This window comes from Dasypus novemcinctus, chromosome 15 (assembly GCF_030445035.2).
Source record: "Dasypus novemcinctus isolate mDasNov1 chromosome 15, mDasNov1.1.hap2, whole genome shotgun sequence".
In the NCBI taxonomy this organism is placed as follows: Eukaryota; Metazoa; Chordata; class Mammalia; order Cingulata; family Dasypodidae; genus Dasypus; species Dasypus novemcinctus.
The window spans coordinates 25,248,740-25,266,101 of NC_080687.1; the positions used below are offsets into that span (position 1 = coordinate 25,248,740).

Sequence of the window (17,362 nt, forward strand, 5' to 3'; positions counted from 1 at the left end):
TACTGATATGGCCCAATCAAAGTCCTAATCATAGTTTAATCAATTAAAAGTAATACCTCTGACAGACCAGTTTACAAACATAATCCAATAACTATTTTTTGGAATTCATAAATAATGCCAAACTGCTATACTACCTAAAACTCTTTGTACTTTTAACATGCAAAATATGAATCATTAAAGATTCAGAAAATGATATTAGCAAATTTCCACAAGTAATTAAAGAACTGGCATTAAATGATAAAAGCATAACCAGCAGTATCAAAAATAAAAAATAAAAAAGGACAGATACAGCATCTATAAATCTCTTGGTAAATTAAAATTAGTAAGATAATAATACTCCTTGCCCCAAAAAGCAGCAACAACTATTCTACATACATTGATAATTTAAGGAAATTTATACTACCATAAATTATAAAATCAATCGTAATCTGCATTTACTTAAACTTGTTCGAGGTGCTTCAATTTGATTAACTATTTTAGTGAACACTTAAAATTCAGAAGGCTAAAGAGAAAAAACACAGCAAAAGAAAATAAAATTCAGAAAGCTTTTTTGAAAATGATGGGGATGACTCAGTTCTCTTTAAGAGTTGTATAAAATACTTTAAATTAATACCTTTTAATTTTTCTTTCTAAAAAGCATCCTTTTAGCAGATGAGATTATTAAAGAAAAACATTCCATTGACTTAAAGCTTCTTAAAGTGTTCAATGCCTTTGAGGGAGTGAAAGGGCGAATGATGCAGGTGTTCTTTATAAACTAAAAATTTTAATTTTGGAAAACAAAGGCTGCCACAATAGATCTTACCTTACTCTCATATTACACTAAAAGTCACCAAGAGACATGTGAATACTACCATTTCACTCTTCTAGCCATTGAAACATCATATTAATAGGTAGCAGAGCACATCCTATATGGATTGCAGAGCACATCCTATATGGATTTAGGGAAAGTTGAGAGTTAGGCAGGACTTTTATCTAGTTCAAGTATTCTATGGAAATAGGAACTGTTCTATTGGTATCTATTGGAAATAGGTATCTGTTCTTTCATCCTACGTGAACTTATTCATGTCTGGGTGAGACAGTATGTTGCAATCACGAGGAAGTTAAGAAGGAAAGCACTTGATATTAAGTGAAGATGTCTCTTCTCTGAGACACCTTCCAACTCTCTATCATATGCAGAATAAATCTTTATACTCAAGACTTTTTCCAAGTGGTAACAAATAACTTAAGATACACAAAGAAACTTGTCATAATTCCCCTGAAACTTTTCTTTCTCAGTTTAAACATATTTAGTTTCCTTAACATCTACTCAAAGGACAAGCTGCTTGAACTTTTGCTCTCCTGATAAATGTTCTAAGAACACATTCCTTTTATTTTTATTCTTAAATGCAGTGAACAAAAAATGGAATTCTCCAGTCTGACTGCATCAGAGTACAATGGGGTCTTACCACATATATTTAAGGGGTTACATTTCTATTAATGCAGTCTAAAATAGTAATAGCTTTTTTTCTATTTAGCAGTTGTATCACTCTTCATTAAAAATACCATGAAAACAACCACCAAATAATTTGGCCAAAATTTTAAAAGAACACAGCATGAAGCTAACAAACAAACAAACATAGGCGATAGGAAATGAATTAAGGGTGTTAATTAGAAGAACAGAATGAATAGAAGAGCAATGTGTAACATGGAAAAAAAAGTGCTGTTTTCGTAAGAGAAGAATAAACTAAGCTATAGACAATGCTGAAATTTACTGAGCTTATGTTAATTGATTTTTAATGATTCAGATGGCATTTCAGGGCCTTAAAGTAGTTCAGGTTCATCTTTATGAATATTTATTTTCATTGTGTCACAGTATGTTGCCTGTAGAAGCTGTATGAGAAGTATTAGTAGATTTGCTGATGCTGAAGATGGGTGGGACTGCTTGTTAATAGAGAATGCTAAATAAGTGTTTACTGTAGCATTTTCCAGGTCTTTCCATATGTATATATAATTATTTCCTAAATCAATATCAATAAAGAAGAGGACTATATGATAAACTCTTTCCAGAACAAAACATGAAAACAAAATTAGCAATGGATAGCATCTTCAGAAGTCAGTTATTGCATTTTCCACTTAGTACAGGATCATTGAATTGTTTGTTTGTTTGTTTGTTTGTTTTAAAAGCATGCTAATGATAATCAGATGAGCTGTTTCCCTACTGTACCGATTGTCCACAGATGCCAGATGCCTGCTATTCTTGGGGTTTGGCTAGAACAGTGTTTCTCAAATGTGAGAGAATATGTGAATCACTGGGAAACTTGTTAAAATAAAGTCTAATAAAAGAGGTCTGAGGTGAGGCCTGAGATCCTGCATTTCTAATAAGCTCCCAAAGGATACCAATACTGCTAGAGTTGGGGCCACACTTTGAGTGGCAATGATTAATGTGTTAGCTTCCTACCCTTGGAGAACTTTCTATTCATCTAGCTAGTGTGGCCACAACCCAATCGCCACTAAAAGCTCAGAGAGAAAATTGTGTTCATAATCAAAGAAGTAAGAGTGGGCCTTCCACCTTTCCCCTTGGTGGAGCATTTTTACTTGGGGTTTTCTGTAAAGCCAAGATGTGAACACCAGAGTCTGGGGCTCAAAAGTGTAGACCTTCAACTAGAACTCTAGATCATGGTTTGAAAAAAACCCAAAACTTTCTTATTACAGAATTGAGGCTTTTAATTTCAACATCTAAACTTTTTTTTCTCACTCTTTCCATGACGGTTTTAAAGTCAAATTTCATTTAGTAAAATAATACAATTTTGATGTAAGCTTACTGCAAAATATACCTTTTTTGTTTCTAGATTACAATCATAACTAACTTCCATTTCCTGAGGAGAAGATAGGGTAACCACAAAAAAAGATGAATAAAAGTGAGCCCTTTCAAAAACCATTTGTAATTAGCAAAGCTTTATGTGCTGACAGTGGTCACAAGTTTCTAAAATAGTATATTCCTCAAAGTAGATTAGGCATTCCATCTACAAAGCATTTATTTTATTAATTTGTATGGATAATCTATTTAGATTGAAAAGATATAAATTCTTAAGTGAATTCTAATTAGTTGGATTTGAAATAAAGCATACATTAAACACGAGTTTTCATAAAGTATACACTAAGTATTTAAACTAAGTGAGAAATGGAATCATATGAAATTATTTTGTTGTTTATTTGATGTTTTGATATAATGAATTTAGAATTCATTTAAATTAACTATTTGAGTCAGTTTCTAAGTTCAGCAAATTTTGGTTTTTGTTAGGTTCACTATGTTATAGTTTATGCAGCAATAACCATTATAAATTCACCTTGGATTTCAGAATATTTCTCACAACCTGACACCTCAAACACACACACAAATACACACACACACAGGTATGCCTGAGTCTTGATACTTGCAAGCAACAAGTATATAATTCTAATTATTTAAGCTTTCAAGAAATATCATCAAACATTTATAATCACATACATAATAAAGAAATGGATTTTATCTTTCCTGCTTTAATATTTATTTTTTCTCCTTAGTGCTCCTATTTAAAATGTGACAAAATGTGAAGGTTTGTTTTTACGGTCATTCCCGTACTTTCGTTGGAGTTTCTCTGCCCTCTTGTGGTATCACATGAGAACAGCATTTCAGTTAATTTTCTACTTACCTCCAGTTAAATATTTTTTCCTCTCACAGAATTGTAGTTCAAAATACTTAATGAAGCAACTGGATAAGTCATTAAGAGTTGTCTTGGCATGTCCAAAAGCTTCTAAGATACACATGACCTGCAACAGAAGAGAAAAATTTATTGAACCATCCATTTTAAAAATAAAACTCTTAGTAAGAGCAAAGATATAGATAGGGAATGTTATGCTATCTGAAAAAATATGCATTGTTCATATAGTACCATATTGAACTTTCAAGTTTACTCTTTCTCCAACTGCAAACTACTAACTGCCTATATTTCAAAGTTTGGCTAATACTATTAAAATTCTGACATACAAAGTATTTCTCTTCACTTCATACTCTGAAGTGTATTTGTATGATGAAAGCTGTTGCCTTAAAAATAAACCCGCAAATATTATCTGAGATTTAAACTATTTTTTTAAATAGAACATGAGAAGAGCTTTTGCTGTTTTTAGGGGAGGGGAGAGTGGGGATGCATAGGTATCTGCGTTACCATAAGCAACAGTCAGAATTTCTCTTTAAAACATTGGTCTATACCCTTCTTAAATCTTTATTTACTTTCCATACATACACTTTTCAACCTGAGCCTCTTCTTAACCTTCCCTCTTATCACCTCAGGCACTCTTTCTCTCCAACAAAGATAGGAATAAAAATTGTAGTTGAAACTGTTTTACCCCAGCGTTTCTCCTTCCAACATGCTTTGTTTCAGAAGTGGGGCTTTCTTTAGTGACTTTGAAAATACCATTAATAAGGCTTCTCTGATCAACCATGGAATCTGAAATGCTTTCTTAACGTGTTTTCTTAAGCATTGACTATTGAAAAAAAAAGCTGTTCTTCTGCACCAGCTGATAATGATGCTGACGTCTCAATTTTCCAAGAAGTGTGAAACTTGGAAGGACCCAAAGTTTTATTCTCTTTCAAGCTATTCATATGTCCAGGGCAGTTTCCATATCAGCCACAAGAAGGAGCACAATAATACCTTTCTGGCTTTTACTTTTCCTTGTAATTACTGTTGACAGTATTATTTTATTTTTATTTTCTGAGAACTTTTTTTTCTAAATTAAAAAAACATATCTGATCCTCCATTTTAATTTTCTCATTACTGTAATATTAAGACATTCCATCCACCTGAAAAGTAGTTTAAATTGCCAAAAATTATAAAACAGTACTTCGATCATTAACCACAAATTAAAAGTGTTAAATGGGGAAGCGGACTTGGCCCAGTGGATAGGGTGTCTGTCTACCACATGGGAGGTCCGCGGTTCAAACCCCGGGCCTCCTTGACCCGTGTGGAGCTGGCCCATGCCCAGTGCTGATGCCTGCAAGGAGTGCCGTGCCACGCAGGGGTATCCCCCACGTAGGGGAGCCCCACGCACAAGGAGTGTGCTCCGTAAGGAGAGCCGCCCAGCACGAAAGACCGCACACACGGAGAGCTGACACACAAGATGACGCAACAAAAAGAAACACAGATTACCGTCCCACTGACAACAGAAGTGGACAAAGAAGAACATGCAGCAAATGGACACAGAGAGCAGACAACGGGGGGGTTGGGGAGGGAAGGGGAGAGAAATAAAGAAAAAAATAATAAATCTTTGAAAAAAAGTGTTAAATGTTATGATACTAATGAAATATGTAAAAACATCTGTTTTTGAAGCTTATAATTTTGGAGAGAAATACACACTGAATCTTCTGGAAAACCCTATAAAGTTTTAACCATTTATAATATTATGTTTAAAAACTCATAAAATAATTAGGGTTTAAAAAAAAATATTTGGACTTCTAATTATCTTGGAGTTGTATTTGAAATAAAGCGTTTTTTCATTATCATAGAAAAAATTACATGTACCCCAAACAGTAAGTAAAGGGTAATGGGTCAATACATGTGGCTTTAGAGTGTGAAGTAGCTGCTTCTACATCCTGGCTCTGCTAATGACAAATTTATGACTTTGAGCAATTTTCTTAAAAATCTAAGTCTCTTTTTCCTTTATTCTAACATAGGAACAACTCCTTCAGTGATTATTCCTGTCAAGTATATAAAATGAATTTTGTGCCTGGTACATTTAATATATAACAATGATTATTTTTATTACTGTTACTAATAAAAGAGCACATATATTATGCTTGCTAGATGTCTGTCATCATTCCAAAGTAATTACATATAACATATAATATTAAATCACATATAGTATTTTATTACATATCTATATATTATAACATAAATATATGTACAAGTATATGTATATAAATGATTTTCCTTTCATGCTCACAAATAAAATCTCCGTTTACAGAGAGGGAAACAAGCATGGAGAGAATTAAGTAACTTTCCCAAGGTCAAGAGACGATAAATGATGGGCTGAAATTTGAACCTAGGCACTCTGTCTGCAGAATTGGTACACTAAATCACTGCATAATATGGCTCTTACTGCCAGATTAACAATAACGACATAAAAGTCATAAAAGCAATATAAAGTTAAAGGTACTTAGCAAAATATAAAAATACCCACATGGCATTCCACTTTCCACAGTTTGTCTATAATTCAAAGTTAAAAGATTAGTTTAATTCTGAAATAGCCAGAGTGATTTGACTCTGCTTTTTATCTGTAATTAGCCTCTTGGCCTAAATAGGAGGCACTAAACATATTAAAGGAAATACTGAGAAAACACAAAACTGAAATTATCTACGAGTCACCCTCATTTTGATACAAATAATCAAAATGTGGTACAGTGAACAATTTAACGTACAAATATAGGTGAAGGAAATTAAGTATGGACATCCTCAAGACTTACTCAAAACTTTATTGGCATGATTTTTTCTATTTATATTGTATGGTATTTTTTCCTATAAAATTTCAATAGTTATGCCATTAAAAATTATGTATGATTATCAAGTCATAGTAATCTGTTGTACTTCCTAAAAATAAAAACCTGTGGCCTCATCATTTAAATAATAATAATAATAATAGCTTAATCACTGTTCTGTGAAAGGAGCTGCTCAACAAATGCTTGTTTAAGTGATCTGAATGGAATTGAATGTTTTGGGCCAGAAGTAGGGAGAAATCCCAGGTAGTTTCTTTCCAAAACATGATTTTCTTCTTCCAATAAATAGATTGCTGTGGAAAATCCCCTGCTTTCAAAGTTTGAATTTAAAAACTGGGATTATAAACCCTATCAGTCCTTTTGAACTCATCTGAGCTGTTCTGAACCTCTTTAGGGGGAACAAAAACTCTATGGTATTTAGATCCAAATATATCTACCTAATTTTATAAAGCATACTTTGAAGTACATTGCAAAGGCAGAATGTAGATTTTGCAGGACAGGACAATTAGACAATTAGATTAAAATTTGGAAACATCACAGCTGTGAGTCCCTTAAAAATAGGTGTATTACCTACATATAATTACAAAAAAGTAACTCTGAACCTCAGGGCCGGACTTTCTTTCACTTTCCATAAACCAACTATCACCTCCTTCACAATTCCCTCCCTGCTTCAGAGAGGTACACTTACCTTGATAAGGGGAAGCTTATAAATGGTCAAACTTCATGCGAGACCTCGTCATTTTGGTCTTTTGCTCCCCACACTTTTCTGAGATTAGTGTTTAATTTCAACAATGTGTAACCATAAGGAGAATTTTCTTAACTCCTCAGTCTCCATATGATGCTATACTGAAGACCATCCCAATATTTCTTTCCTTTAATTTCTCCGCTGTTCTTTGATTTTATATTCTTTGATATAACTGATGATCAGAATAACCTCCAATGACTACTTTTCTCTCACACTATACTAGGATTTTAGGCAAAGTTGTCTATCCGACAGTGGGAGACACCGTATGTGTGTTTAATACTCACATGCTTCATTTGCCAACATTATGACTTGTCTGCCCAGAATAATATTCATAATCTAATATGGCTACAAAATCATTCTAATTCAAATAAACCTCTTCTTTCCATTCATGGTCATTTAATGACGGTTCCATTCATCTTATCTTGCCCTGAGCATCAGACTACTAATTACCTCCATGTAACAAGGATGCTCTTTTGTGTTCATTTCCCTAATCAGATTTTTTTTATATATCTAGGAAATACTGACCCAACTCTTGAATGTACTTCATTTTACCAACCCCCTGAAATGTTACAAAGATTTACAGTTAATTCATAAATTTATCCAATGCTGGTATATAATTCCTGCATAATCAGATGCTGCACAAAAATTGTGCCTGGGAAATTTTCATGAATATCATGGCCACTGAATGATATTCATATGTAAGAAACTTAAAGAGAAATACAGGGAAATGGACTTGGCCCAGTGGTTAGAGCGACCGTCTACCACATGGGAGGTCCACGGTTCAAACCCCAGGCCTCCTTGACCCGTGTGGAGCTGGCCCACACACAGTGCTGATGCGCGCAAGGAGTGCCACCCCAAGCAGGGGTGTCCCCAGCGTAGGGGAGCCCCACGCGCAAGGAGTGCGCCCCGTAGGAGAGCTGCCCAGCGCGAAAGAAAGTGCAGCCTGCCCAGGAATGGCGCCACCCACACTTCCCATGCCGCTGACCTGACGACAACAGAAGCAGACAAAGAAACAAGACACAGCAAACAGACACAGAGAACAGACAACTGGGGGAGGGGGGGAAATTGAATAAATAAATAAATCTTTAAAAAAATAAATAAATAAAGAGAAATACAAAAATCAATTGACATGAAGTTTAAGCATATAAAACTTCATGAAATCAGATATCATTTATTTCTCAAATCTATTAATTGGTCATGAGAAATAGAGGAAAAAATTAATTAGAAATAGTTTTACTTGAAATTTTCATCACATATTATAGTCTTGACTCCTATATACTAATTGATTTACAAGAGCTACATTATCCTTATCCAAAGAAGTATAACTTAGAATCCATTCACTTAAGCTAAAAGAAAAAGTCATCTGTATTATGTAATCTAGGATACATTTTAGGACATATACATCCTGCTCTCTCTCAAAAAATCATTTTAATAAGCAAGTACTTCAGTTTATAATCTAGAGGGGAGGCCATAGTTCCTTGTCATTACAATTAATCTTTCTATATCTATTAGTTTAAGTTGAGTTTTTATACAGTTTGTTTTAAAAATACTCTAATCCTTAAGTGTCAATAGTAAGAATATTAAAATATTTGAACAAAGAGAATCGTTCTTTATTCTCTCCAGCTTGACCCCCAAATGCTAAATAACTTTAGACTGTGCTGTAGTATTGTGCAGGTACTTAATACATAGTTCAAGCTTAATGAATTAGTGTTAACACATACAATACCATAGACATGTTGTAGAATTTATTAAACATTCTCTAAAAAGAGAAAAAAAGTCTCTAGAATCGAGCATAAACTTGGGAATCTATTTTAGTAGATTTAATTCCTTAAGGACTTGTAATTCAAAGTAGAAATATAAGATAATAATACTGACCTAATTATTAAACAAATTCCTTTCCTTTCTAAATGAAGAATCAGTTACTATAAATTTCCAGATATTCCAAAGAAAACACAACTGTGGCAGCAATAATTCTGCCCTGGAGCAACTTGAAAAAAGGCAGATGATGCAATAAAAACAAAAATAGCAATTTTTCTTGGTGTAATAGATTTCTAGATTTTTTAACTTTGGAACTTTTTAGTGGCATTGTTTTAGGAAATAATCTGAAATAAGATCAGCTCTGTTAATTTCAATGTAATCAGACACGATTAAATGTACAATTCTGTATATGTACATATATATATATACCAGGCATATTGTTGAGGAATGAGCACTGTAAATATAGGCTATATCCTTATATTTATAATACCTCATTTTGAATTAAGTGGCAATGAAGAGCTTTATACTGGTACAGCATAGCCTAAAGTATATTTTTTTATACTTTAGATTAAAAAGTATGATTTTTAATCTTAGAAAATAGTATAGCATATTTGTACATCATTTTTAAAAATGTGAAATATTTTTTTAGCAAACCTTATATTCTTCTTGTGTGTGGGTATAATTCATCATAATTTTAGATATAAATTTAACGGTTTTTTTGATTGAGGATATAATAAACAACTTTTTGGAACAAATGTGTCTTCTCTACCCTTGTTCAAAATAGTAAATCACTAGCATGTGTGTATCTTCTTGAATAAAATTTTGGAGTTCTAGTGCATGAAATTTTTGACCTATTTCTTAGCTCTTGATAGGACTTTTTCTTTCTTCTTGATTCCTGGTGGTATTTTAGGCAGATGAAGTAGCAGGGTAAGATGTATTAAAAAACAAAAACCAAGTGTTACCAGATAAATTTAAAATCTGATTTGGGGCTGAAGATTTTATTACCTGAAATCATGGCATTAAAGTTTACTGTTTTCACTTCTTTTAAACGCTTTGAATCTTTTCTGCTCTCAGTAAAACCCCCACAAAACTAGGTTATTGGGCCCAATTAAGCCAAATGTACCCATGTGCAAAAGTGGCACCTTTTATATGAACAACAATCTCTAACTATATTTTTCCAAACCAACTATTCAGAGCAAATATAAAATGAGAGCATTCCCAATACAATTTTTTATATATATAAAAGAAAATAAAATTCACTTGAGAAATATGAATTTGTACCAGACCTCAATCTTTTTTTTCTTTATCTCCACAAATTGTGACCAGGTTGGGGCTATTATGATGTTCCCATCTTAACTCAATATAGTCATTCACATATGTTGGCACAAACAAGGGACTTACATGTTCAAATTTGGAATCAAATAAACTCCTGCTGAGGCCAGATCTACAGATTAGGTGCCTCATTATTTGCTTGCTGGCTTCAGACTTTCCAGATCCTCTTTCTCCACTAAGAGAAAACAGAGAGTAAAAATGTGAGATTACTCTTTTGGAAAATATAGTAAAAAACAAAATAAAAAACAACTGAATTTACCAGAGATAATTCTCAGACACAAAGATGATGTCAGAATTGCAAGGACTTTTATGAGTTTATGTTATAATTTTAGAATTAGATTCATTCATCTAAAAATATTTCATAAGTATGTACTATGTCATGCGCCATACAGTGTTATGGAATACTGGGACTATAAATAAATAAGACATAGCTTCTGCCATCAAATACTTTACAGTGGCGAACCATATAATGTGGATTTTAGCACTAGGGTATTAGACTAAAATGAAAGACACTTACCAACTTGTCCTCAGCTTCTTATATGAACTCAAGAGAAATAATCCTCAAAAGTAATGGCACTGTACTGAGTGGTATGAAATTAATCATGTCCCCCATGAAGAAATGTTAAACCCCGAAACCCCAGTTCTGTGGATGTGAACCCATTTGTAAACAGGAACTTTGGAAGACATTATTTAAGTTGAGGTCAAAGTGAATGAGGGTGGGACTTAATCCAGTATAACTGGAGTCCTTCTAAGCAGACAGGAGACAAAAGTAGACATGCGGCCGTGTGAGGGAGACAGAGATCAAATTATGGACCGCAGGCATGCCACCATCAGAATGCTACAAACTTTAGGTAAGGGTTCTTTACCTTTTTTGTTCCATGGATCCTTTTGCAGGTCAGGTGAAAACCACAGACCCCTTACTAAGTTCACACTATATACTGTGTATTATTTAATACATACATCACACCCACACCAACATATCCCCACAAGAATACTATTTTTTTTTTTTTATTTCAATTTAAACTCATGGATCCCTGGTTAAGAAAGCCTGCTTTAGAGAAAACACTATCCTGCTAAACATGCTGATTTTGGAGGTCTAGACTCCCAAACTGTGAGACAATAAATTCCTATTGTTTAACTCAAGCAATCTGTGGTATTTGTAATAGCAGTCCTAGCAATCTTAGACATTGTGCAAAGTGCATGGGTCAAAGAGTCATGTGGCCCTAACTTTCAGAGAGTTGTTAAACCTTTCTGAGCCTAACAAGAAAGATATTTATACTTCCCAGGGAGCCAAGAGTGCCTACAACTGCAAGCAGGAGAATTGCATCCATCATCCATGTGGAATCTAAGCCCCCTCTCGACATAGAGGTGGAGTAGACATAACCATCCCAGGGTCCACAGGATGGAGGAATAGAGTATGGATTAGAGTGGATGTAGTGGTGTTCTGCTGTGGAACTATTGTGATTAGTAATGGAAGAAATTGTAGCATTGATGTGAAGAAAGTGGCCATGGTAGCTGCTGAGAGTAGGGAGAGGGAAGAACAGATATGATATGGGGGCATTTTCAGGACTTGGAGTTGTCCTGGGTGGTACTGAGGGACATATGCTGGACACAGTATATCCTACCATGGCCCACTGAGTGGACAGGGGGAGAGTATAAACAACAATGTAGACCACTGTCTATGTGGTGCAGCAGTGCTCCAAAATATATTTACCAAATGCAATGAACGTGCCATGATGATGAAAGAGATTGTTGATGTGGGAGGAGTGGGGTGAGGGGAGTGGAGGGGATATATGGGGACCTCTTATATTTTTTGAATGTAACATTTTAAAAAAATCTTTCTGAGATTTATATGCCTCATGTTTAAAATGACCATAAATGACATGGGGCATTTTTGAGACATTAGAATTATCCTGCACAACATTGCAATGATGAATACAGACTATTACACATTTTATCAAAACCTATAAAACTGTGCAGTGCAAAGTGTAAACTATAATGTAGACCAGGATTAGTAGCAATGTTCCAATATGTTCTCATCAATTGTAACAAATGTACCACACTAATGAAAGATGTTGTTAATGGGGGAAAGTGTGAAAGGGGGAGAGGGTGGGGTATATGGGAATCCCCTATATTATTGATGTAACATTTATGCAATCTAAAGCTTCTTTTAAAAACTTTTAAAAAATGAATTATTAAAAAAAAAACGCAAACATAAAAAAAGGCCATAAAGTGCCTAACTACTAAAACTAGTGCAGTGTGGTAGTCAGATGAGACTAAATGAGTAAAGCACTTGGTCCTCAGCAAATCTAAGAATGGATCTTTTCCCTTTCAATTCTGACATTCTATATTTTGTATTTTTCCTTAAACTAGGAACAACCACCAAGTAGCTATTTATGACAATACTTTTATACCCATATTCATATTTCACATGTGGTTTTACTATACTACACAGTTCCATGTCACATATTTTTTACATAAAAAATGTAACAATACTTTGATATTGCCCAGGCATACTTTAAATACTTGTTTATCTATAAATAATGAGTATGTCATGTACTTCTGGCCCTAGACAATTACAAATCAATACAAATAAAAACTATGAGATATCATCTCACACCTCATAGAATGACTATAATTTAAAAAATAGAAAACAACAAGAACTGGAGAGAATGTGGAGAAATAGGAACACTCCTTCATTGTTGGTGGGAATGTAGTATGATGCAGCCTCTGTTGAGGACAGTTTAGCGGTTACTTAGCAAGCTAAATATAGAACTGCCATGTGACTCAGCAATCTCTCTATTAGGAATGTATCCAGAAGATCTGAAAACTGTGATGCAAACAGACATTTGCACACTGATGTTCATAGCGGTGTTATTCACAATTTCCAAAAGATGGAAACAACTCAAGCATCCATCAACTGACAAATAATATGTAGTACAGACACACGATGAAATACTACGCTGCTGTAAGAAGAAATGAAATTGACACACATATGATAACATGGATGTACCTTGAAGAAATTATGCTGAGTGAAATAAGCCAGACACAAAAGGACAAATAATGTATTGTCTCACTAATATGAACTAATTACAAAAAACAAATACACGGAGGTAAAATCTAGAGTAGAGGTTACTAGGCGATAGATGGAGGGTTCAAAAGGGGTACTGATGCTTTTTATATGAATAATTTTTAATTGGCTTGACTGTAAAAGTGTGGAAATGGATAGAGTTGATGGTAACACATTGTAGTGAGTAGAACAAATATAGCTGGTTTATAAATGGGATTGTCTCTGAAAGGGGAAGTGTAGGGATGTAAATGCCAACTGAAAGAAAGGCTAGAGAGTAATCTAGGGACTGAATAACATAGTGAAGCTGGAGGTGGATGAGGACTGTGGGTAATAGTACAAATACAAGAATGTTCTTCTATAAACTGCAACAAATGTACATCACTATTACAGGTAGTAAAAATATGGTGATGCATGGAAAAAATACAATTAATGTAACTTATGGACTATAGTTAGCAGTAATATTGTAATATGCTTGCATCAATGTCAAAGACAGTACAACATCAACTCTAAGGTTCAAAAATAGGGGGGTATGGGATTTTTTCTTTTGGACTAAGGAAAATATTCAAAAATTTACTGAGGTGATGACTGCACAACTTTGTGATCAAAGTAAGAGCCGCTGAGTGTACACTTTGGATAGATTGCAAAATCCATGGGACTATATAACACAATGAACCATGTGGCGGAAGATGGACTGTGGTTAACAGTACAAATATGAGAGTGTTTTCTCATAAACTATAAGAAACGTACAATACTAATAGATGGTGTTACTAATAGGGGGTGCATGGAAAAATATACCAAATGTAATCCATGGACCACAGTTAGTGGTAAAAATCTGATGATATTCTTTCATGATCTGTAATAAATATTCTGCAACAATGTAAGGTTTTGGTAGAGGGGTGATATATGGGAATTCTGTGCATTATGCATGATTGTTTCATAAGTTCACAACTTCTCTAATTAAAAAATTCCAATTCAGTAACTACTCTACCAAAGAAGTCTAATATGGACAACTCATAAATTTTCCTTATTTATCTGGGTACAAGAAAATGTCCTTTAACTATTTTTTCTCAGGTTTCTGTCTTTGAAACATTGCTCTAATGAATTTGATTAAGGCATGTATTCTTCAGAAGAGCTAAATTCATTATTTTATTCAAGATTCAAGTAATTAATGATTACTTCCACTCATCTCAGCTGACCTTAAACATTTTAGTAACTTATTTTAAAAAACCATCCTATAAGCCACAGGAAAATAGGTTAGGGTGACCTGCATGAGACATGGAGCTCCTATGATTTCAACCTTCTAATTTCAGAACACCAACAGTTTAGAACTTTCATGTGGAAATTATAGTTTCCACAATTATATTCATTGTTACAGCAATTCTATTGCCCAGCAACACAATTTAAGGTTTCAGGAATCTTGTTTTTAGAGAGATTTTGCTAGCATTAACTCAGGGATCTATCTTCAGAATACCATTTTCCTTTTTTAATATTGTTCATTCTTTCAAATGCAATTGCCTGAGGGCCTACTATGTGCCAGACTTTGTGTTAGGTGTCAGGGGTAAAGAGGTGAAAGGTATTGTTTCCTCCCTTAAGGAGTTTTCCATCTATTGGGGATACAGCCAAGCAGACAGTACTTACAAGCATTATGATTATACATTAATTATCTAATTAATATATCAGGATAAGGAAGATGGGGACAGTAAGCAATGGGTGCACAGGTAAAGGAGCAGCTACATCTCCTGGAGGGGAAGACTTCCAGAGGAGATGAGAGTTGAGATGATTCTTGGAAGAGGGGTACTATAGAAGGAACCACTTTATCCAACATTAAACATTCAACAAATATTTACTGAGAACTTACTAAGAATCTTGAAATAGGTGGTGAGGGTATAGTGGTGAAAAAGACAGACTTAGTCTTTGCAAATAAAATGTGAAAGTATTGAGTTGAACCTGGTAGCTATATGAATCCTTCTCTCTTTTCTCCATCTTGGTATTCACAAAATTACTAGGTTTAAGGGTAAGGAAAATAATCAACTATCTTAATTACCTAAAATCACATCAATTTTAGCTATCTCATAAAATCTTAAGATTGTCATATTTCATTTAAATTGAGGAAAAAACAAGACAAGACAAGAAAAAGAAAAGACAAGAAAAGGAAAGGAAAGAAAAAGAAAAGAAAAGAAAAGAAAAGAAAAGAAAAGAAAAGAAAAAAAGAAAAGAAGGAAAAAGAAAAAAAAGAGGGACTTGCTCAGCTAGGCTCCATAGACTGCTAGGTTAAAACTACAAATTCTCAAAAATCTGAGTCTATGATTCAAACTAGAAATTAACCAAGAATTTGAGGTGGTACCGACCATTGACCCATATGAATTCGTATTTATTTTAAAAAGCCTTGGCCAGTAAATCTATATATGACAGAGGTAGGTTCTATACTGCTTATGTCACAAGTTATTTGGTGTGTATATTAGTATAATTTTCCTTTAGGTTTTTTCAGCATACAGTTGGGATAATAGATATTTGTCACATACCTCTGAACAATTAATTAAAACCATCTGTCAAGGCCTTCAGGAAATAAAAAAGTAGAATACACAATGGTAGACCCCAAGCTCTCAGTAATGGCCTAAATATTTTTTCAATCCGCTATCAAGTACCATTTATATACTTTAATCACATTGTACCCTTACTTCTTCTGATATACTTTTTGGGGCAGAGAATTTATGCCACTAAGTAAAACCTCCTTAGCACTTGGTAATTAAGAGCTAAGAATACCACTTCGTTTCAAATTTTTAAAAAAATTTGGTTTCATAATTTTACTGAAATATGGGCACATGTAAAGACCTAGAAACAGGGAAGAAATACATACATTTGCAAGTTAAGTAAAAGTAAATATTGGTCAGGACTGAATTTTGGAGAATAGTGGCATTGATTCACTGATCCTTGGGTGCTTTTCTTCATGTTTTCTTAGATTCAAAAGCAAAAACACTCTGGTTCTAGGTTTTAAATCTTCAAAATGAAATGGGTTTCAGGTTAAGTTTGTTATTGATTCACTTACACCTGGGGCTATTTCTAATAACAAAGATGTTTCTCTTTTGTAACAGTTCTTACTGCAAAATGGAGTCAATCTCAAACTGCTGAGGAAGTAAACAGACACAAAACAGAAACAAGAACAACTTTACCACCAAGGCCCTTGGGCAAAAATGAACATCAGAGACAGTCAGGGTTGAATTCTACCTGAGGATGAAACACTGGGGTCGCTGCTCCTGGAAAAGTTGGTGAAAGGCTCTTTCAGCACAGGAGAAAATGTGAGGAGGCAAAGAGGAACACATCTTCCCCATGCTGCTTAAGTAAAGCTGTGAGACCTGAAAAATAGTTCAGCATAAAGACAAATATCTTTGTGAAAAGGATTCAGAATGGCCCCATCTTATGACATGATTGACTTATTTTGAAAACACGAAAATAAATCCCAAATCACTATATAAAGCATTTGTAAAATTATGCCCTCTCAGCACATTGTAAGAGTTCATCATGACAAAAATGGAGGTTTATACGTGCCTCAACTGGTTGGTTCACAGGCTTCAAATGCTGTCTTTAAGAAAAAAGCACTTATAAAAATCCAGTTTAATAGATATCCATGAAGTAAGCTAAATGTAAATATAATTGACATCATATACAATTTCTCTCAGCAACATTTAATTCAATAACATAAGATAGCATGGGTTTTCTGTTTGAATGTGAGAAGGCAGTAGCAGCTGCAAAGCATAAGAATTTATGAACTTCTCAGAAAAAGAGAAACGTAATTAAGTTAATTTCAGTGAAAGGATGAATTATAATGATGGCCAAGGTCCTAATGATCCAATGCTAGTAATTTTAGCTCTTTTGAGTTTCTAGTGAAATTGATTACTATCAGTTATGAACAAATATCATTAACAAATATCAGACGAATTTAATTTTTGTG

At 34.0% G+C, this 17,362-nt stretch overlaps 1 protein-coding gene across 9 annotated transcripts in view; it reads right to left on the reverse strand.

Annotated features, from left to right (window-relative positions):
• The window catches only part of MYO16 (myosin XVI), a 732,830-nt gene that overhangs the window by 313,332 nt on the left and 402,136 nt on the right, over positions 1–17,362 (reverse strand). For all 9 annotated transcript variants that reach the window (XM_058276443.2, XM_058276441.2, XM_058276437.2 and 6 more), the window contains exons 13-15: positions 16,639–16,766; positions 10,413–10,518; positions 3,672–3,789 (exon numbers count right to left, since the gene is read on the reverse strand). In XM_058276443.2, the coding sequence (XP_058132426.1) occupies positions 3,672–3,789; positions 10,413–10,518; positions 16,639–16,766 (352 nt within the window). The remainder of the gene's footprint in view (positions 1–3,671; positions 3,790–10,412; positions 10,519–16,638; positions 16,767–17,362) is intronic.